The sequence below is a fragment of the Schistocerca cancellata genome, chromosome 9 (assembly GCF_023864275.1).
Source record: "Schistocerca cancellata isolate TAMUIC-IGC-003103 chromosome 9, iqSchCanc2.1, whole genome shotgun sequence".
Lineage (NCBI taxonomy): Eukaryota > Metazoa > Arthropoda > Insecta > Orthoptera > Acrididae > Schistocerca > Schistocerca cancellata.
Genome location: NC_064634.1, coordinates 401,543,963 through 401,567,416, shown reverse-complemented (window position 1 = coordinate 401,567,416; position 23,454 = coordinate 401,543,963). Strand labels below are relative to the sequence as shown.

General features: G+C 40.4%; 1 protein-coding gene across 1 annotated transcript in view; it reads left to right on the top strand.

The window, feature by feature from the left end:
- Window positions 1–2,253: 2,253 nt before the first annotated feature.
- LOC126100697 (uncharacterized) overlaps window positions 2,254–23,454 on the top strand; it is a 45,853-nt gene continuing 24,652 nt past the window's right edge. The window contains exons 1-3 of the mRNA XM_049911312.1: window positions 2,254–2,454; window positions 2,573–2,724; window positions 15,832–15,952. Of these exons, the coding sequence (XP_049767269.1) occupies window positions 2,312–2,454; window positions 2,573–2,724; window positions 15,832–15,952 (416 nt within the window). The 5' untranslated portion in view covers window positions 2,254–2,311. The remainder of the gene's footprint in view (window positions 2,455–2,572; window positions 2,725–15,831; window positions 15,953–23,454) is intronic.

Sequence of the window (23,454 nt, the reverse complement as noted above, 5' to 3'; positions counted from 1 at the left end):
TTGATTTGCCAGTAATATTGTATTTAAATTAAGTTTGCTGTAGGGAAATGTGTAAGTTTCATTTTTTTATATTTAATTTCTAATCACCATGGGGCAGTTGTCTTCCTTTACCATGTTCTGTGATATTGACATAATTCCATAACTTGAATGTATTATCTCAGGATGGTATAAACTGTGGGTATCAAAGACCCAAACATTCATCTGTGTGCTGGTAAATACAACGTGTAAAGTGACTTCCATTGTTTCTTTCTGGCATCGATATTCTTTTCGGTGAGTGATGGAGGTCAGCTTATATGGGGAACATCTTCATGGCTAAAGTAATTCTTCAGAATCATCTTTATCCATTTGAATGTGGTAGGAGAAAATGAGCGGTATTTTACGTGTACTGGAAATATTGCTTAAAGTGTTGATTCAAGGAAAAATGTTGCATCACAAAAACTGCAAATCAGTGTTTCTCTTTTCCACTGCTACATCACCAGATGCTAAGTTATCACCAGCTGTGGTACAACTGATAGTAGTGGCTTAACCTGTCAGTTATAGTGAATGTACAGACTGATCTCAACATACACTGGAGCAGTTTGCAACTTGCCCTCATGTACCCTCAACTGCAAAGCATTTGTACACATAAAGTTACAAGAGATAATACAATTGCCATGTCACATCCTTGTGGAAGATTCAGTGAGTAGTTTCACAGTACTGCTGCCTACTTATAGGCAGGTACCTTGAAGGGAAAAAAAATGATCCACATCATCACATTTAAAAAATACCTTGAAAGGGGTATGTCTTGTGCCCCGTTCCATAATTTATGATTTCCTGAATTGCTAATGCCGCAGATTTCTTGCTTTTGCTGTCTAATTGAGTTTGTATCACCACTTGGGAACAGAATCCAGTGGAGCAGTACTTTTTAACTTCTTTTGAGATCAGCAGCCTTTTTCATTGCCAGGTTCTGAATGAATGTCTGTGCAGTATGGATGAATGGGTGTGTGTGTGTTTTAAATTTATCGGGGAAGATAAGAAAAGTTCTTTTCCTGCATGCAAAATAATGAGCGTCTGTTTCCAGAGGACGCCAGGAGGTTGTGTTTTTGAGGCACCCTTTCTACAGTCTTCAAGGTGTGAGTATGTCTGTTCTGCTGTGGCATGGTTTAGTCCAAGTTGAGTTGCTCTCATGTTCAGTGATAATTAATAATGCTTCCTCTAGTGACGTTTGTGTTTGAATCTAAGTAATTTCGGGAATCAAATAAGGGCTTGTGAATGGGCTTTGTCCTTAGGCAGTATTTGTCCACTTGAGCTGATCATGGTAGTTAGATGCTACATTCAGTATTTTATATCTTGGTATGATTGTTTAATACCTTTGGTTTCCTAGAGAGTTAATTTTTGCCATCATGAAAGAGGAGGCTACCCAAGAACGATAGTCAGATGTTACAGAAAGGAAGAAGCCTCACTGGCAAACCCCATGTTAGGTATAAGCAAGTGAAACCAGGTAGATACCACTTTTTTCTACTTCACAGCCATTAATGATATCAATTTCAGAAAGGTAACACATTTATTTTTACTCTTTAAGTGTTGCTATACATGTATGGAAAGTATACTACTGTATGTAATGAATAGTGAAACAGTGTACCTGAAAAAGAGAAACTTAAAAAAAAAATTAAGAACAGAATAAATACTGTATCAGCTTGCACTGCAGTTGTCACAGAAAGTAAACAAACAGTGCAAATATGTACAAGGAAAGTAGACTGGATCTTGTTGTTTATCATTTATTCTTATGTTGAGTGTCTGTCAAAATTGCCAATGAACAATGATCAACAATATGTGGAAAATGACAGAAAGTAAAAATATTATTTGTATATTTTCAATAAGATATATAGGTAGTATTCAAAAGAATTATGTTCTTGTGCATTACCAAAGTATGTTTGTTACCTGAAAGTATGCTATGGAATGTTTTTGTCAAATTTTCATTGTTTGTACTGAGAATAATAAAAAATACCATAGAATTTTTATCACTAATATTAGCTACAAGTAGATCAAGTCCTATGCTAGTTCCAGAATTAAAAAATCTCTAAAAGTCATGTGGCTATATTCAGGGATGTCATCTAAGCTAAGGCAGTGTGTGTGGAGCAAGTCATAACAGTGACATTGAGCTATTGGACGTCAATATTATGCAACACTTATGGGGTTATCCTATCAGTGGGAGGATTATCTCTTGTATACTGACCCCACTAATCTTTTCACTTGGACTGTCAAAACAAATTGAGAACTGCCTGAACAGTTGTATGTACAGGTTTTAGGTGGTCAGTAAGCAACAGCAGCCATGCCAGAAAGTCATAAATTTGTGTGTCTTGATGACTATGAGAAACATGCTTCCACTGTGCTTCCAAGAAATGCTTTGGATTATTATGCAAGTGGTGCTGGAAGAGAGCATACTTTGAAACTTAACAGGAATGCCTTCAAAGTGTGAGTTTTCATACACACTTTCTTTAACAATATTAATTTATTGTAATATAACTATTAAATTGGATTTCATTGTCATTTGTAAGACATACACAATGTAATGCAAAAAACTGAATATTAGACTGCGTATTCGCCCGAGGATGATGAGAAATGTATCAAAGCGGGATATGTCCACCACAGTATTGGGTAACTGTGTGTCAGTGCCATTTGGAATAGCACCAACAGCAATGCAGCGTATGGCTCATCAAGATGGAGAATGTGCCACAGCAAGAGGCAAGTCTGTTTTCAACTTATTTGTATTGCACATAATAAGCTGGGAGACGAAATATAATCTCCTTACCAATGACTGTCAGACTTGCAATACTTCATTATCTGTTGTGATATTGGCATAACCTGTTTGAATTCATAGTGTTCCAGTCACTGTAATAAGCATTTTTAAATTTCTAACTATTCTTAGTTACTGGGCTACTGCTTGATTTTATCAACAATAGAAATTACGAACTGTATTGTTTCATAAAGCCTTATTTTAAAAAAGGAATAAAAGTGCAATGAAAACAAATAACATGGATAATGTTTTTATGGCAATAGTTTGAATGTCATATTGTTCTGCATGTCAGTCCTATTTAATTCAGTAATTGATTTCATGTGAAGAGCCATTGTTCAAGAGATGAGGGTGTGTCAGTGTAAAGAGAAAGAATAATTATTGTGTTGACTCCTTAGTATACAACAAAACAGTGCCTTTGAGAACTGCTGAAAACAGGTTAACTGTCCTGAAAGACGACAGCAAAAACATTAAGGGGAAAGGTAAGTAATAGTTCCAGGTACAGATCTTCAGTATAAAATGGGTGAAAAAACTGCAATAATGCATTTAAGCAGTACTGTATGTATATTTTAAATGTAAACAACACACAAGACCTTTGATACAGATAATAATTAACAGAAAAGATGGTATCAGAATGAGGGCAAGTGCTGGGATTTTACAGAATGGTTATAATTAAAATTGTGCTACTTGAGAGAGCCTGCATGAAAAACAAATGCTCGTAGGATAATGAAACCTTATGGAAACATTTTTAAGGACATAGGGAAGAGAAAAAATGAATAAACCATCAAAAGACACACATTTTAATTTCTATGTTAGAGGGTTCAAATTTGGTGGTCTTTGGTGTTTATGCAGTTTGCAGTGATCGGCCAATGATTCAGTTTTATACCAATGTGTTATGGAGAAACCAAGTCACCTCATGAACTGTGTGAGGTGGACCTCCATCATGTATCAAAATAGATTAGTCCAAAGCACCTCTCTCCTGTACAGCAGGATCACATGTTGGCGAAGCAGATCACAGTAACTTATTTCATTGATGCTGCCTGTCCTTTGTCCTCGAAGTCAGAGTTCATCAAAGAAACTGGACCAATCATGTACCATGCCATGAAGCTGCACCACACACATGCAGTCTCTATGCAGGGGAAGTTTATATATGGCTTTTGGTGCCCAAAATGCGGCAGTTGAGTGTTCACTGCCCATGTGAGCGTAAAGTGTGATTTATCACTCCACAAAATGTTCCAAGGCCAAGTGTCAGAAGAACATCTACTCAAAAGTCTGCATCACATGGCAAAACGTGGTGAATAATGTGTGAAGTTTGTATAGATACTGTTTCACAAAACTTCAAAGCACTTTTCAAACATTCAATTGTGGAATGTTCAGCTGTCATGGTACGGCTCATGCACTGCTCAAAGAATGCACATTGCATCCAACATTCTCAGTTGTAACAATAGTAACTTCTTCAACAATTTGTCATGCAACTGGCCGTCAGCATCTCCCAGGAACAGACAGAGTCATTGGACGATCGTTACAAATGGGATAACCCCTAAAATCACCAAATGTGAAACCCCTCATGTGGAAATCAAAATGTGTTTCTTTCAATGGTTAATTTATCATTTCTCTGTTGCATATTCTTACAAATGTTTCCACAGAATTTCACTGTCTTACAATAACTTGTTTTTCATGGGTGCTCTCTCAAAGTAGCAAAAGTTTAGTTATAACCACCCTGTCAAATGTATGATCACAGAAATATTAACTATTTGAAAAAAGGGAGCCTTGTAACAATAAAAGAACACTGTCCAACAATGAAAACCTTTTGGATTCAATAATAGCTTCTTCTTGTATACTTCCACCTGCTGAATTCAAAAATCATCTTAAAATGAATGATTACATCTTGCTCCGGAGGTAAAATAATGTGCCTTTCTTTCCCAATGTACATTTTTATACTGGGCATAATTTTCTTTTAGAGTTGTCACTGTTAAATGACGAAGCACAATAATTTCCAGTTTTTTGTAGGTTGTAAGCATTATTACTGTTGCTGTGACTGACTTTCATCATGTTTGTGGTGTAATTAATGCATAATGTCTTTTAGTAACCAAGGAACACATGAAACCAATCCAAGTAACACAATTACAACTTTATTCATAAGCCTCTGAACAATAATGGAAATAAGCCTCTCATCACTCCACACACAAGACAGAAGAATCACATAGAGGGTGCAACATAAGTGATACACACAGCAACAGATTAAAAGAATATAATGTGTGTGTGTCAGTGCTGCTCTGCATGTGCATAGGCACGGGTCATTGGTAGACGGCATGGCAGAGACTGTGCCATGTGTGCACTTCCTACGGGCAGCCTCTAGTGGCCAGCCCGTGCTGATACAGTTGGTGTTTGATTTAAGTCCACACACACACAGCAACTTCGTACTCGGCGCACTCACACGAACTAGTAGCAGGATACAACACACCTCTCCCTCAGGTGAAGACGACACCCAGGCAACAGAAGAGACACCAGCAGCCTGCTGAGAGAGACATCCATCGGATCTGCAGTGGTGGCAGAATTGCCGGCAGCAGTGGGTGAGATGGTGTGCCAGGCAGGCCCAAGGGTGGTGGGTGTGCGGCACCTGATGACAGCACTGAGGAGGAGGGTGCCGTCACCATCTGTGTGTTGACACAAGCAAGGTCCCATTGCAGAGGAGACTGAGCTGGACACACCAGCGACCGTGGCTGAGGCAATGATGGCAAGGGGGCCAGTGGATGCAGCCCAACCGGAACAGCAGGCTGCAGCAACGGACCGTAGGATAGAGACAGACCAGTGCCCAGCATTACAAAGCTGGAACACCAGGGCACCGCACATGGAGGAGGCAGCCAATGGGATGGGGGCACCTCCACAGCAGGTGGTGATGGACTCCAGGCAGAGGTTGGCGGAGTGAGCTATGACAACAGGGGCCACACCTGCAAATTGGTAGCTTCCGTGTCACTGAGTGGGGCTTCAACTGATCAAAGTGGCGCACCACCAGCTTGATAGCCATACGGGCATCATAAAGATGATGTCTCCAGCAGAGAAAAACAGTGGCCAGTATCCACTTGGGCCAACGACCAAACACCACCGATCCCAACCACGGAAGGTGCAGAACAGGCCACAGAAGGTGACTGCAGGCCATGAAGTAGCTCAACCAGGCTCAGTTCCCACATAGATGTGAAATGATAGGTGCTTAGAAAACAGAGAAGGATGTCATCCAGCGAAGAATCCACAGTAAACTTTTTCATTTAGGACTTGAACGTGCACACTAGTTGTTCTGCTTCACCATTTGAGTGAAGATTGAATGGTGGATCTTTAACATAATGAATGCTGTGATGGGAACAAAACAACTGAAGGATGTGAGAATGAATTGGGGCCCATTATCGGAAACTAAGGTACAAGGCAATCCCTCAATAGGAAAAACCCTAAAAAGCATATGAATTGTGACCTCAGCCGATGTCGATGCCGACCAGAGAATGTAAGGACAGTGGGATACTGCATCCACAACCAAGAGCCAATAGGAATTCAAGAAGGGAGCTGCGGAATCTTCATGGTTGCATTCCCATGGCTGGCGTGGAGTGGGACAGAAACACTCCGGGGGACAGAGACGCCCTGGGAGCAACCTGTTGCTGTGCACACTACTCACAAGTTGCAACAAAATGGACAATTTTGCCATCCATACTGGCCAAAAATCGTGTCTCCTAGATAACGGTTTAGTGCACAAAACTCCCCAATGGTCCTGGTGGAGAAGGTGGAGAATTTCATGCTGTAAAATGGCAGGAATGACTGCTCTGGGAGAGAGGTCTACATCTACATCTACATCCATACTCCGCAAGCCACCTGATGGTGTGTGGCGGAGGATACCTTGAGTACTTCTATCGTTTCTCCCTTCTATTCCAGTCTTATATTGTTTGTGAAAAGGATTGTTGGTATGCCTCCGTGTGGGCTCTAATCTCTCTGATTTTATCCTCATGGTCTCTTCGCGAGATATACGTAGGAGGGAGCAATATACTGCTTGAGTCCTCGGTGAAGGTATGCTCTCGAAACTTCAACAAAAGTCCGTACCGAGCTACTGAGCATCTCTGCTGCAGAGTCTTCCACTAGAGTTGATCTATTATCTCCGTAATGCTTTTGCGATTACTAAATGATCCTGTAACGAAGTGCGCTGCTCTCCGTTGGATCTTCTCTATCTCTTCTATCAACCCTATCTGGTACGGATACCACATTGCTGAGCAGTATTCAAGCAGTGGGCAAACAAGCGTACTGTTACCTACTTCCTTTGTTTTCGGATTGCATTTCCTTAGGATTCTTCCAATGAATCTCAGTCTGGCATCTGCTTTACTGACGATCAACTTTATATGATCATTCCATTTTAAATCACTCCTAATGCGTACTTCCAGATAATTTATGGAATTAACTGCTTCCAGTTGCTGACCTTCTTTATTGTAGCTAAATGATAAGGGATCTTTCTTTCTATGTATTCACAGCACATTACACTTGTCTACATTGAGATTCAATTGCCATTCCCTGCAACATGCGTCAATTCACTGCAGATCATCCTGCATTTCGGTACAATTTTCCATTGTTACAACCTCTCGATATACCACAGCATCATCCGCAAAAAGCCTCAGTGAACTTCCAACGTCATCCACAAGGTCATTTATGTATATTGTGAATAGCAATGGTTCTACGACACTCCCCTGCAGCACACCTGAAATCACTCTTACTTCGGAAGACTTCTCTCCATTGAGAATGACATGCTGCGTTCTGTTATCTACAAACTCTTCAATCCAATCACACAATTGGTCTGACAGTCCATATGCTCTTACTTTGTTCATTAAACGACTGTGGGGAACTGTATCGAACGCCTTGCGGAAGTCAAGAAACACGGCATCTACCTGGGAACCCGTGTCTATAGCCCTCTGAGTCTCATGGACGAATAGCGCGAGCTGGGTTTCACACGATCGTCATTTTCGAAACCCATGCTGATTCCTACATAGTAGATTTCTAGTCTTCAGAAAAGTCATTATACTCGAACATAATACGTGTTCCAAAATTCTACAACTGATCAACGTTAGAGATATTGGTCTATAGTTCTGCACATCTGTTCGACGTCCCTTCTTGAAAACGGGGATGACCTGTGCCCTTTTCCAATCCTTTGGAACGCTACGCTCTTCTAGAGACCTACGGTACACCACTGCAAGAAGGGGGGCAAGTTCCTTTGTGTACTCTGTGTAATACCAAACTGGTATCCCGTCAGGTCCAGTGGCTTTTTCTCTTTTGAGCGATTTTAATTGTTTCTCTATCTCTCTGTCGTCTATTTCGATATCTACCATTTTGTCATCTGTGCGACAATCTTGAGAAGGAACTACAGTCCAGTCTTCCTCTGTGAAACAGCTTTGGAAAAAGACATTTAGTATTTTGGCCTTTAGTCTGTCATCCTCTGTTTCAGTACCATTTTGGTCACAGAGTGTCTGGACATTTTGCTTTGATCCACCTACCGCTTTGACCTAAGACCAAAATTTCTTAGGATTTTCTGCCAAGTCAGTACATAGAACTTTACTTTCAAATTCATTGAACGTCTCTCGCATAGCCCTCCTCACACTACATTTCGCTTCGCATAATTTTTGTTTGTCTGCTAGGCTTTGGCTATGTTTATGTTTGCTGTGAAGTTCCCTTTGCTTCCGCAGCAGTTTTCTAACTTGGTTGTTGTACCACGGTGGCTCTTTTCCATCTCTTGCGATCTTGCTTGGCACATACTCATCTAACGCATACTGTACGATGGTTTTGAACTTTGTCCACTGATCCTCAACACTATCTGTACTTGAGACAAAACTTTTGTGTTGAACCATCAGGTACTCTAAAATCTGCTTTTTGTCACTTTTGCTAAACAGAAAAATCTTCCTACCTTTTTTAATATTTCTATTTACGGCTGAAATTATCGATGCAGTAACTGATTTATGATTGCTGATTCCCTGTTCTGCGTTAACTGTTTCAAATAGTTCGGGTCTGTTTGTCACCAGAAGGTCTAATATGTTATCACCACGAGTCGGTTCTCTGTTTAACTGCTCAAGGTAGTTTTCAGATAAAGCACTTAAAAAAATTTCACTGGATTCTTTGTCTCTGCCACCCATTATGAACATTTGAGTCTCCCAGTCTATATCTGGCAAATTGAAATCTCTACCCAGAACTATAACATGGTGGGGAAATCTACTCGAAATATTTCCAAATTATCCTTCAGGTGCTCAGCCACAACAGCTGCTGAGCCAGGGGGCCTATAGAGACATCCAATTACCATGTCTGAGCCTGCTTTAACCGTGACCTTCACCCAAATTATTTTACATTTCGGATCTCTGTCAATTTCCTTCGATACTATTGCATTTCTTATCGCTATAAACACGCCTCCCCCTTTACTGCCCAGCCTGTCTCTGTGGTATACATTCCAATCTGAGTTTAGAATTTCATTACTGTTTACATCTGGTTTCAGCCAACTTTCTGTCCCTAATACTATGTGGGCATTGTGACCGTTTATTAATGAGAGCAGTTCTGGGACTTTTCTATAGACGCTCCTGCAGTTTACTATTAGCACATTAATATTGTTATTCCCTACTCCTACCTTGCCGCGCCTCAGGAGGTGTCTTGTCGGGCCTAGGGAGGGAATTCTCTAACCTAAAAAACCCACATGTGCACTCCACACATACTCCGCTACCTTTGTAGCCATTTCCTGCGTGTAGTGCACGCCTGACCTATTCAGGGGGACCCTACATTTCTCCACCCGATAGCGGAGGTCGAGAAATTTGCACCCCAGATCTCCGCAGATTCGTCTGAGCCTCTGGTTTAAGACTTCCACTCGGCTCCAAACCAGAGGACTGCAAGTGGTTCTGGGAACGATACTATAAATAGTTAGCTCAGATTCCACCCGCAAGCGAGGCTTTCCACCTTCACCAACTCTACCAACCGCCTGTATGAACTGAGGATGACCTCTGAACCCAGACGGCAGGAGTCATTGGTGCCGACATGAGCAACAATTTGCAGTCGGGTGCACCCAGTGCTCTCAATCGCCACCGGCAGGCCCTCCTCCACATCTTGGATGAGACCCCCCAGCAAGCAGACAGAGTGAACACTGGCCTTCTTCTCTGACCTTTCCGTGGACAACAGCAAAACCAAAACACTGTCAAAAACAGAGAGGTGATATAATAAGGAAAGATAGTTTTGTGTACAGGGTGCAAAGCCTGACATGGCTATTTATCTGGCCAGCCTTGTTGAACTAATTGAAAAACTTGGCTGAGAACCAAGTCAGCGGCAACAGCAGCTGCTATGTGCAAGTTCATAATTGGGAAACCCTTGACCATGGCCTGTGTTTCAGTATCATGATGGCAACAAAGCAATTCTTCATGATCAAAGAGGAGAGCAGGACCCACAGGGAGATGGGACAAGGTGCCTGCATTGGCATGTTTAGTCACGGGTCGAAAATGGTTTTCATAACTGTACCAAGACAAGAACAGCACCCAGCATTGTAGGCGGTGTGCTGCCTTGTCAGGCAAGGAAGTGTCAGGGTTTAACATGGAAACCAAGAATTTATGGTCTGTAATAAGGTGAAACTAGGACCCAAAAAGAAGAAGAAGAAGAAGATCCTGAAATTTCTGGAAAGCACAGACTATGACAAGACCTCTTTTTCCACCTGAGAGTAACATTTCTAGGCCAGAGTGAGAGATTTAGAGGTGAAAACATCAGGTCATTCAGAGCCATTGGCATAGCGTCATGCTAGGACCATACCGAGGCAGTACTGTGAGGCATCAGTCATCTAAACTATTTGCTGGTCTGGAGAAAATGTAGCTAAAAATGGACCAAAAGTAGTTTGGATTTCAACATCAAAAATTCATGTTTGCAATTCGGGTCCCAGCAAACACAACAACGCATGCAACGGGTGGGCCAATGTGGCCACCCCCAGCAGGAAGGTATGGTAGTACGCTATTTTAAGACCTGAAGCTCCTTCATGGACAGGGAGTGAGGCAGAGATGTGGTCTGGCAGAGGTCGACCTCCATCCTATGAGAACTTGAACTCCAAATAAACAACAGAAGGTTGAAAAAAACGGAGATTTTGCGATGCTACACTGTAAGCTTTCGGGTCATAAGACAGAAAACAAAGTGAGCATTTTTTTTAAGTGATCAGCCTTGGAGAAGTTCGTGACAACAATATCATCCAGGTAATTAATGCAATCCAGGAAAGGCATAGTCAATTGCTCTAAAAATCATTGGGAAATGACAGGGGCACTAGCCACATTAAAAGGAAGGTGCAAGTATTGATAGAAACTAAAGGAAGTATTCAAAACCAGAACTCACCTAGACTCTTCATTCACAGGAACCTTGCTAACATACTTCAGACAAATCAATTTTAGGAAAGTGCTGGCCACCCAATATTTTCACCAACAGTTCCTCCTGGTATGGGAGAGGATACTACATATCCATGACTGACTGCTTGTAGACAGTAGTATTGAAATCACCACAGAGGTGAAGTTTCCCCGACAGCTTCTGAACTGCAACCAGCAGAGATGACCATTCAGTGGCCATTACAGGTTGTTTCATTCCTAGAGATTGAAGTCTGTCCAATTCTGGTTTCACTTGATCTTTCAGGATGACAGGAATAACAATTCAATAAAAATGAGGCCAAGCCATGGGTTTTAAAGAAATATGAGCAGAAAAATTTGTAGCCTACCCTATACCTTCAAAAAACAAGTTCAAAAACTCCTCACACACCATTTCCAATTGAAAATATGGTATCTGATTGGTTAGAAGGCAAACTGCATTGGTGATACAAAATTCAAATTCCTTAAATGTGTCTATCCTGAACAAGTTCTCAACACTGGCATCAGCAACCACCAAAAATGTAACAGAATGAACCCCTGACTTGTAAGAGGCAGATGCCATTAATTATTCCAACAGCGCAATGTGCTGTTTTCTGACTAGCTTCCGCATGACTGGTGTCAATGTGGCTAGCCTAAACTCTCATAGGTTTGGAAATTAATTAACATCACTGCAGCACCTGTGCAACCTGTAGCTGGATCACTTGGCAAAAAACACTTAACTCGATGAACAATTTGGGGGAAGTCACAAGCACTGGCATCACACAGTTTACGTCCATGTCCATATCCAGAGCAACCTTCGGTGAATGACACACAGAGGCGATGTGGCCTTTCTTCTGGCAAACATTACAAGTAGCTCAATGTTTTGTGTGTGCCAATTGGTCATTCTGGACACCAATTGGTCATTCTGGACAAAACAGAAAGAACTAGATGGGAAAAGAGAATGTTGATGCTGAAGCAGTGGCAGTCATAGCTGTGGGCCAGCCTTTGTCTCTCAGTGCTGGGCCTGCAAGTTTAATGCCACCACTGCCGCTTCCTTGTGCAAGGTGCCTGTCATGCTAGTGGGCACATCTTGTGACACTACTGTCGCATCTCCCCACACTTAAATTTGATCACCTGCTGCCTTTGCTATTTGCAAATGTGGGGTTTTCACAGAGTAAAGCCTTCTGGCGCACTTCCGTATCTGGAGCTAAACAGATAATTGTATCACGCATCACAGAGTGTGCATAAGGTTAATTATGACCATCAGTAATAAATTGACACTTATGGCTAAGATCATGAAGTCTGGCTGCCCAGACCTTGTATTTCTGGTTTGGTTTCTCGCGCATAAGTAGAATTCAACTTGTGCTGCTATGGCATGCATTCACTGGCAATGCTAGTTTGTCAATAAACTACATATGTGATCAAAAGTAAGATCTGCTGGTTCTAATAAATGGACAAGCTGACACAGTAATTGATACACCTTAGGTGGAATCCATGAGAGGAATAAAGCTTTGCACAAATTCGAGTCTGTCATATCGAAAGCCAAAAAAAGCTGTCTGAGTCTTTTTCCATAAGCTTCCCATTCCTTGGCTGAATCATCATATGGAGGAAAAGTGGGTGGAAGCCGACAAAATGATCACTGCCAAAGTAAGCAGGGCCGGTCGCATGACATTACAATGACTAAACCCGATGAAATCACATTTAAAGAGACTGCACACATGGAAATGGTTCCAAACCATCATTAACTGTGTAGTAACCAAGGGATACATGAAACCAATCCAAGTAACACAAATATGGCTTTATTTATATAGCTCCGAACAATAACGGAAATGAGCCCCTCATGACTCTACACATAACAAGACAAAAGAATCATACAGAGGATGCAACATAAGCAACACACAGAACAACTGATGTTAGCAGTACAAACTAAATGAACATAGTGATTGTGAGTCAGAACTGCTCCACATGTATGTAGACATGAATCACTGGTAGACGGTGTGGCAGAAACAGTGCTGTGAACATGCTAGTTTGCTAGCTACAGGTGGTCTCCAGTGGCTAGCCCATGCTGACACAATTGATGGTTGATTTAAGTAGGCATATGCGGTGACACTACACTTGGTGCACTCACACTCACACACACCAGCAGCAGGAGACAGCATTTCTGATTTTCAAATGATTTTCAAGTGTAAAATTTGTTAAGTCAAACTGCGACAAGAATGTGTAAATTCAATGAATAATTTTTATCACATTTGTGGTGAAATAACATTTTGTCTCGTAAACACTGCTTATCAATTTTATTTTAGTGTGAAGATAGGGGACTAGGATTAGTCATGGCTCCAGATATATTTTATGTTGCAATCCTTGTTCAGTTATGCTACGAGAATGGCTGAAAAATAAAAAAAAAAATTATCTATAGCTGTTGCTGTGCCTATGGTTTGGTGGGAGCGTACAAACTATACAGGTAACTACTATTTTTGCTTGACTGTACTTATAAAGGCAGGATTGTTAATGAAGAGAAGAGGAATAGTTCAATACCCTAATCTTCCATCCACTTTTCTAGCTATTCCACATTCATATAATGTACCAGTTCCTACCCCACTCCAAAATTATTAGCTGTAAGTAGGAAATGAAGACAGTGTGGAAGAAGAAGAACCCACCAAGTGTTCCACATCCATGAGTCTGGTTTTGATGAAAAAGATGATAAACTGCATATACAGAGTCAGGCGAGGTTTGAGACCTGGATCTGTCGAACAAGAAAGCAGAACTTCTAGGGTAAAGACTACATCGATGGAATCTTCTCCAGTGTAATGTTAGGATCTCACAGTGCAGACATCATCATGGGAACAGCTTCCTTCCACCCCCACCCCTTTTTTATGAAATATTTTATTTTAATTTGAATCGCAAATTAGCTGATTGGAGGTTATTTATACTCTCCCCCAAACTTAATTTGATAGCTATTTTACTTAACAATTGCAGCCTTCTTCCTTCTTTTCCATTGGTCTGCAGTACACCTGAAGAAGACATGCCAACATGGCAGTCCTCGACTCAATCAAATATGCTGAACACAAGTGGAAAACCTGTGATGATCTAAAAGCCATTTCTGTACTCTTAAAAATGGAATGGGGGAACATTAATCACTGCTACTTCTTATGTATGTAGGACATTAGGTATAGGAAATCTAATTATATTCTCACAGGCTGCCTGCAAAAAATCTTAAGTGAGAAAAAAGTTATTGCCAAGCTTCTTGTGGACCCAAAAGATGTCCTTCTTTTGCATCACTTAGTGGTGCAAAAGTTAAGGAAGGTATTTTGTTTTAGCCAAAAATTTGACAATGTATAAAGGGTCCTGTGTTTCATTGGATTTTGGAGGAGAAAGTAAAAAATGTTTGAGGTGTGTTGAAGGGAGTCATTCATGGACTTTTCAGCAACAAAGGAGATGAAAACTACAGTCAGTTGGTGACAGTACTTCTGCAAAAATGTCATCAGCTTGGATGCAATATGCCCCATAAAATTCATTTTCTCCACTCACATAGAGACTTTTTCTCTCCTAATTGTGGAGTTATCAGTGAACATGGAGAAAAATTCCATCAGGGTATTTCTGTAACTGAACAAATTTATCAGGGCATTTGGAATGAAACAATGCTTGCAGATTACTGCTTGTCTATTTGTAGAGATGCTCTGGAATTTGCAAGAGGCAAGCCAAAAGACAACAATCTCATAAAGCCACCATATGATTCCATTCAGACCCAACCAACTGGCAGGTATTTTTCAATCATTTTAGAACTCTTAGAATGTAACTGTGATTTAAAGAAAATGTCAAACAGGCTTTAAATGTTATTGACACATGTAATCAGAATTATATAATTTACTCTTAATCTCTTAAAATATATCCACCTATTTTACATCACAGGAATTAGCACTGATAAAAATTTTTCTTAATCATATTCTTTTTTTCAACACAAAATTAGAAGGATTTGACTTGTGAAGTGAAGGAAACATTCATTTTTATGCAGTATAATGAAAGAAGTAAGGGTAAACTACTTTTTGTCAAAAGAAATACTGTACATTACAAGATAATGTCATCCACATAATGTGTCAAAAACCCACAAAGGACAAACTGAATTAATGAATATCATAGTAGTTTTGAGCTTTATTAACTTACTTAAAGTCCTGTCATTTTACTCCCCCCCCCCCCCCCCCCCAAAAAAAAAAAAAAAAAAAAAGATCACATGTTTATGATCTGCTTGATAATCATTAATATTTTTCTTATATGTTCAAACAAGATATTCAGTAGTTCTTTTTTTCCATTTTCTCAAAAACTTTATTATTTCATACTTCACTTTTGCTCTCTACATTATTATTAACAATTTAATTCTTTTATTGAATTTTGTTTACAAGAGAGGCACTGTGTTCCCCTTAGTATGTCTAGTCTATGTTAATTTTATTACTTCTCCATTTGATAAATTAGTCAGTGGTTAACATATTTTTTGTTGTTATGACTTTCTGTAACATGTTATATGCAGTTTTCATGTTTCACTTCCTTTTGACTGCCTTCTGAAGTCATAATGTTAAAGCTTCAACAACAGATCAATTGTTAATTAAAGACCCTCTTGGCATATACTTCTTTGATTTGTCACTCTCTAGTTTTAAGCTATATGCTGATAGTTAAATCAGCGAGATTCTCTCAAAATTTCAGCTGCTGGTATGATGGGCACAATATTTACACTGAGTACACTTTCAACAAGCAGTATAGAGGAAGTAGCAGAAGCAGCACCATCTACTATCAAATGGTTTCAACTCTATATCTATAAGGACAGGTCAGACTTCGATATACAGTACTTTCTAATACCATACAATATATATTATAATTGAAAATATGAAGTGAAATATTGACAAGTAGCAAAGGCAAACTAACACTGGCTGTATATGCAAATAATTTTGCATAGAGCGTATTATGTAATTTGATAGTTATTCCCTAAAAACTTATCTAACACAATAACGTGATTAACTTCAGCTGTTATAGTAGGAAACACAGAGCCAGGGACGTTAAACTCACATAGTGACTTCCAGTAATGTGAACTTGTTTCACTGATGGACCACTTGGAGAGCTGTAAGTTTATCAATTCTTCCTCATATCATTTTTTTATTGGGTGATTTAAAATCTTCCATACTTGTTTCTGTTTGATAGTAAACCAAAGCTGATTTCATCACATCGTGTTTCTAATTACAACTTGTCGTGCATTTGAATGGGATAAATCATTCAATATTTGTTTTAATTTCACACAAAATGAAGCTGCTTTTATTGCATGATGTTACGTGGACTCACAAAAACATGGTGTCCCAGAAATGTTGCAATAAACTCCAAGGTAGGTGGAGCACATTGTAAGGATTCAGAATTGCGTAGCAACCCATGGCCACAAACATGACTACGTGGTGCTGTACACGTGAGTACTGGAGGGGAACATGAGCATTTCCACATTTGAGCCCTAGCCTGGGGTAATATATGAACAGTGAGCTCACAGACATGCACTTAATGTATGGGACAGCTGAGTGCCACTGGACACATTTATCAAGTACTCTTCCCAGACAGACATCAACCACCCCACAGTTTGTTTGCACATCCACATCAAAATCCATGTGGGTACAGGGCATTAAGAAGTTGCAAGGCTTGTGAGGACAGACCACAATCAGCGTGTTCGGTCATTAGGGAATGCGCCGGATGCTGTGGAGACAAATCCAGGCACCAGCATATGTGCCATTGCTTTGGATTCAAAAGATCTTTTATTAGTGTCCAGAATGTTCTGAACACCAAATCCCTACGTGCCTCTGATCTCCAATGTATGTAATTATTTCACTCAACCCATTGTACATTGGTGAGACCACATTCACTAGAGATGGCATACTCAGTCACCACAATGAGAATTTGTGGGCACCAAGAAACCCCTATGGCGTGCGGCACAATCACTTCACAGTTTGTGACTGCTTGAAGATGTTCCAGCAAATATGAGGTTCAGCATGATGGGGTGCCTGCTCATTTTAGCCTGGGTGTTCATAGGCATTTGAATAGATCATTCCCTCAGTGATGGATTGGACATGGTTGACCATTTCCTGGCCCCTACACTCATCAAATTTAGCGAGCCTTGATTTTTTTCTGTGGGGAGTCGTGAAATTTCTTATGTATTGTGGTGGTGTGGAGCTTGAAATGGATCTCATCACAAGAATTATCTGTGCATCTGCTACAAACAAAGAAACACACAGTGTTTTAGAGTGTCCAGCAATCATCTATGCTGAACAAAATTTCTTTGTGATCTGAATAACATTTCCTGCATAAAGTTTATTGCAGTCTATTGCAGTGATGTCTGTGAAACTCTTTGTACTGCCATAATGTAACATCTTTGTTAACTCTGTAACTTATTGACAGTTAATTCGGGGAGAGTATGTGTGAAGGATTCATGGATGATGGACATGGGAAGTCAGGTCAAGAACTTGTCTCCACTGTGGCTATCAAAAATGTATTAACTGAAAATTAAATGATGTTTGAAATTGTTAAATTCAAGAACTGTTTTGACTTTGAAGTGTGAAGTTTAAACAGTGTTTCATTCAAGAATATTACTAGTTTATCCAGTCTTATTATTTTGAAAATGCACAAAGCATCATTATTAACATAATTCTTTCATTAATGCCATTACAACAATCATCACTACCAGGGAAGATATTTCGTTGTGAAACTCGCCAAATCCATGGCCTCTGCAGAGAACACATCCCACATTATTGCAGGATAACAGGCTCAGTCATTATACACAACAACAAGAATTTCAAGATGAGTATAATTCTTAAATATTGTATATTGCAGCTGACAACTTAGGTGCCGCCTGCCTACAACCTTTGTTCTCAAACTGAATTGCACACATCTATATGTCTCTTACTTCAGACAGAAATGTCATTAAAAAACTTATTTTGTGTTTGATTAATTGCCTGCATGGTTATTAGACTGGAGTTGAGAGTTATTATAAAGTGGGTGTGAAAAATTGCTAAAAACCATATCCAGGCTGGCCGGCACACCAGTACCCGTAATTAATCTGCGAGGCACATTCAACACAGGGTTTTTGTGCCTCCCTGTGTCCAAGAAGCGGAAAATGGAATGAACTCAGCTGTCTGGGTGGCTATAAGAAGTGTAAATTTTTATCATTGGTTAATATCATATGAATATCAGGGTAATAAAGACAGTGCAGCAGGAGCTATGTTAAAGCAACTGTCCATTACTGACTTGAAATGATTCTAAGCAAGCAGCAGAAACCTAAGTCACACTGAAAGGATGCCATTTTAAACATCATATCACCCAAATAATCATCTACTGCCTTATTTTCTGTGTCACTTCACTGACAAGATACAACATGTTGCCAAAAGACTTCAGGCACTCTAGTGAACATGCTTTGTGTGATATCACTGTGGCCAAGTAAGTGTAGGCTCATGTTAAGGACCACTGAAATCTTAACATATACTGTGTAAAATGTCTCTGCCAGTCACTGAAGGAGCTTTTGTTATGGGCTGGTTAAAAAGGTCAGTGACAGAACAATATGTAAGAAAAGGAGAAAAGTTTGGACCCAGTTTTCATGGCCACACTTGTGCCCAGGGGCCACTGATTACAAGAGTACATGCATGACACTATGTAGAAAAGTACGATGACTGTCCTTATCAATTTATGGATACAACGAGAGACCAGTTTGTTGATACCATCACTACAGAATGTTTGACTTTGTTGACAAAACCACAACCTCACATCTGTTGGCATTGCTTCATCACTATCAAAGTGAAGTCCTCAAAGATGTTCTTTATGTTTTGGAAACACATGAAAATTGCATGGGGCCACGTTGAAAATGTGTGAAGATGATCGATGACAGTGAATGGATGTTGTGGATTGTTGCAGGTGACGCAGCATTTGTGTGGTCTGGCATTGTTATGCTGAAGGAGAAGGTGCTCCATGTAAGAATGAACTCTCTTTGAAACACAATTACAGCACATTGTGTCTCACACACAACAATACATTACACACCACAATGTTACACCCTACCATTCAGAGCTCTCTAGCACCAGAGTGCTCAAATATGTAGACATGAAGACTGAAGATATACAATGTTGATAACATTTGTTTTATTTAAAAAGCTTTAAGAGTTTTCAGCATGCTCTCATAATTCTACAGATGAAGAAGAATGTGAGTGACAACAACCTTGGACCACACTTCATAAAAAATAAAAATTTGCTGCCAGCATATCAGAACTAAGTGGAATGCCTTTCCCATAGATAGAATGCCAGGAGAGTAATACTGGGAGATCTGACACACTTTTAGTTAAATACCTGGTCTCTTTGGAATGAACAGAAATTTTGATGACATTGTGTATATTTGAAAAATAATGAATAATGTCAGTGTTGATGCAGAGGAAGATTAAGATTTAACATGGCAGTGAAGTCAGTCATTAGAGACACAACACGAACTTGCACTGAGAAGGAAAGCGGCCAGGACATTTTCAAAGGAACCAGCACAGCATTTGTCCTAAGTGATTACAGAAATGGTCAGGCACAGATTTTAACCTCATTTCCTTGAATGAAAATCCAGTAAATTGAACTCAGGCATCAAATAGTTATGGTCATAGTCAGCTCATTTGAAATGTTCCATTCAAGATGAATATTGTAAATTAAATGGACAGATAAGAGTAGAGAACATAGGGCTGTATTAGTTGGACATGCTCTCAGGCATCCAGTAGTAGTTAAGTAATATAAAGTCATATGGCATGAATGGCTGGGAGACCCCAAAGGGCAGGTTCAGCCAGTTAATGGGAAAGATATTCCCTATACTTCATGCCTATAGGCACCTTTCCTTCACAAGGGGTGAGAGTTGTACGTATAAGAGTATCTGTTAAGTGTAAGTGGTTGGAAAGTGTGGTGTCACCGCCAGACACCACACTTGCTAGGTGGTAGCTTAAATCGGCCGCGGTCCATTAGTACATGTCGGACCCGCGTGTCGCCACTGTCAGTACTTGCAGACCTAGCGCCACCACATGGCAGGTCTAGAAAGACGGATTAGCACTCGCCCCAGTTGTACGACGACTTTGCTAGAGACTACACTGCCGAAGCCTTACTCTCATTTGCCGAGAGACAGTTAGAATAGCCTTCAGCTAAGTCCATGCCTACGACCTAGCAAGGTGCCATTAGCCTTACAGTGATTGTAATTAACCGTATCTGGAGATAGACTCATTTGTATCGTCAATAGCGATGTACCACAAGGATGAATTAAAGTTAAGTATTCAAGGAGCTGCATATTTTTCTCTATAGCATTCATCAAGTATCCTGTTCCAGAACTCACGCCAGCCGGCGTGTGTGTACGCGTGCCTATCGGTAACCTCACCCTGTGTCTAGACTCTTGTCTAGACACAACAGAAAGAATGTGTGTTTGTAGTGTAGTGCCATGTTTATGTTGGGGATGATGAGAGAATGGAGATGGTGAAGGCTGGTGTCAGCACATTGCATACTCCTCTCGAAGAGTACCAAGGAGCCCTCTTAGTGTAACATTCCCATTAAATGGGTGGATCACCATTAAGAGCGTCACATATCCTCACTTCATGAAACACTGCAGAGAGATTTTGAATTTAATGCATGACATTGGCGCAGAGACTGACGATTGGGGACTTTATGCCACCAACCCTCCTGCCTCCTCTGCCATAAAGGCATGGGGAAAACTGTCAATATTGCGTGACATACCTGGACGGTCACCCATTCAAGTACTGGCTATGCCCAATGGCATTTAACTCCAGTGATCTGACAGAAACCAATGTACCCACCATAGCATAGCTGTTGTCCAGAAATAGTTAACCAGGCATTAGATATAACATTAAAGAGGTGAAACTGAAGGAGTTGGCCAAGGCTGAAGTGTGTCGCCACAGATCATTGGTAGACAATGGGCATAGGGTAGAAGTAAATGGACAATGGCATCAATGCAGTTGAAAGAATGACAGCATTAATGTTTCACAATGTTACTGTTTTCATTTGTAACATGTCTATCTGCCTTTGCTGCAAATGGACTGTCACTGAATTTAGATAAAACATGATAGATGCAATACACTATTGCACAAGACCTGACCACACCATTAGAAATAATGGAAAAATCAGTAAATGAAATAGAATACTGTAAATTTTTAGGTGTTTATGTTGGTTATAACCTGAACTCCCCCCCATGAACCATGGACCTTGCCGTTGGTGGGGAGGCTTGCGTGCCTCAGCGATACAGATAGCCGTACCGTAGGTACAACCATAACGGAGGGGTATCTGTTGAGAGGCCAGACAAACGTGTGGTTCCTGAAGAGGGGCAGCAGCCTTTTCAGTCATTACAAGGGCAACAGTCTGGATGATTGACTGATCTGGCCTTGTAACAATAACCAAAACGGCCTTGCTGTGCTGGTACTGCGAACGGCTGAAAGCAAGGGGAAACTACGGCCGTAACTTTTCCCGAGGGCCTGCAGCTTTACTGTATGATTAAATGATGATGGCGTCCTCTTGGGTAAAATATTCCGGAGGTAAAATAGTCCCCCATTCGGATCTCCGGGCGGGGACTACTCACGAGGATGTCGTTATCAGCAGAAAGAAAACTGGCGTTCTACGGATCGGAGCGTGGAATGTCAGATCCCTTAATCGGGCAGGTAGGTTAGAAAATTTAAAAAGGGAAATGGATAGGTTAAAGTTAGATATTGTGGGAATTAGTGAAGTTCGGTGGCAGGAGGAACAAGACTTCTGGTCAGGTGACTACAGGGTTATAAACACAAAGTCAAATAGGGGTAATGCAGGAGTAGGTTTAATAATGAATAGGAAAATAGGAATGCGGGTAAGCTACTACAAACAGCATAGTGAACGCATTATTGTGGCCAAGATAGATACGAAGCCCACACCTACTACAGTAGTACAAGTTTATATGCCAACTAGCTCTGCAGATGACGAAGAAATTGAAGAAATGTATGATGAAATAAAAGAAATTATTCAGACAGTGAAGGGAGACGAAAATTTAATAGTCATTGGTGACTGGAATTCGAGTGTAGGAAAAGGGAGAGAAGGAAACGTAGTAGATGAATATGGATTGGGGCTAAGAAATGAAAGAGGAAGCCGCCTGGTAGAATTTTGCACAGAGCACAACTTAATCATAGCTAACACTTGATTTAAGAAATATGATAGAAGGTTGTATACATGGAAGAACCCTGGAGACACTAAAAGGTATCAGATAGATTATATAATGGTAAGACAGAGATTTAGGAACCAGGTTTTAAATTGTAAGACATTTCCAGGGGCAGATGTAGACTCTGATCACAATCTATTGGTTATGACCTGTAGATTAAAACTGAAGAAACTGCAAAAAGGTGTGAACTTAAGGAGATGGGACCTGGATAAACTGAGAGAACCAGAGGTTTTACAGAGTTTCAGGGAGAGCATAAGGGAACAATTGACAGGCATGGGGGAAAGAAATACAGTAGAAGAAGAATGGGTAGCTTTGAGGGATGAAGTAGTGAAGGCAGCAGAGGATCAAGTAGGTAAAAAGACGATGGCTAGTAGAAATCCTTGGGTAACAGAAGAAATATTGAATTTAATTGATGAAAGGAGAAAATATAAAAATGCAGTAAATGAAGCAGGCAAAAAGGAATACAAACATCTCAAAAATGAGATCGACAGGAAGTGCAAAATGGCTAAGCAGGGATGGCTAGAGGACAAATGTAAGGATGTAGAGGCGTATCTCACTAGGGGTAAGATAGATACTGCCTACAGGAAAATTAAAGAGACTTTTGGAGATAAGAGAACCACTTGTATGAACATCAAGAGCTCAGGTGGAAACCCAGTTCTAAGCAAAGAAGGGAAAGCAGAAAGGTGGAAGGAGTATATAGAGGGTCTATACAAGGGCGATGCACTTGAGGACAATATTATGGAAATGGAAGAGGATGTAGATGAAAATGGAATGGGAGATACGATACTGCGTGAAGAGTTTGACAGAGCACTGAAAGACCTGAGTCGAAACAAGGCCCCCGGAGTAGACAACATTCCATTGGAACTACTGACAGCCTTGGGAGAGCCAGTCCTGACAAAACTCTACCATCTGGTGAGCAAGATGTATGAAACAGGCGAAATACCTTCAGACTTCAAGAAGAATATAATAATTCCAATCCCAAAGAAAGCAAGTGTTGACAGATGTGAAAATAACCGAACAATCAGTTTAATAAGCCACAGCTGCAAAATACTAACACGAATTCTTTACAGACGAATGGAAAAACTAGTAGAAGCCGACCTC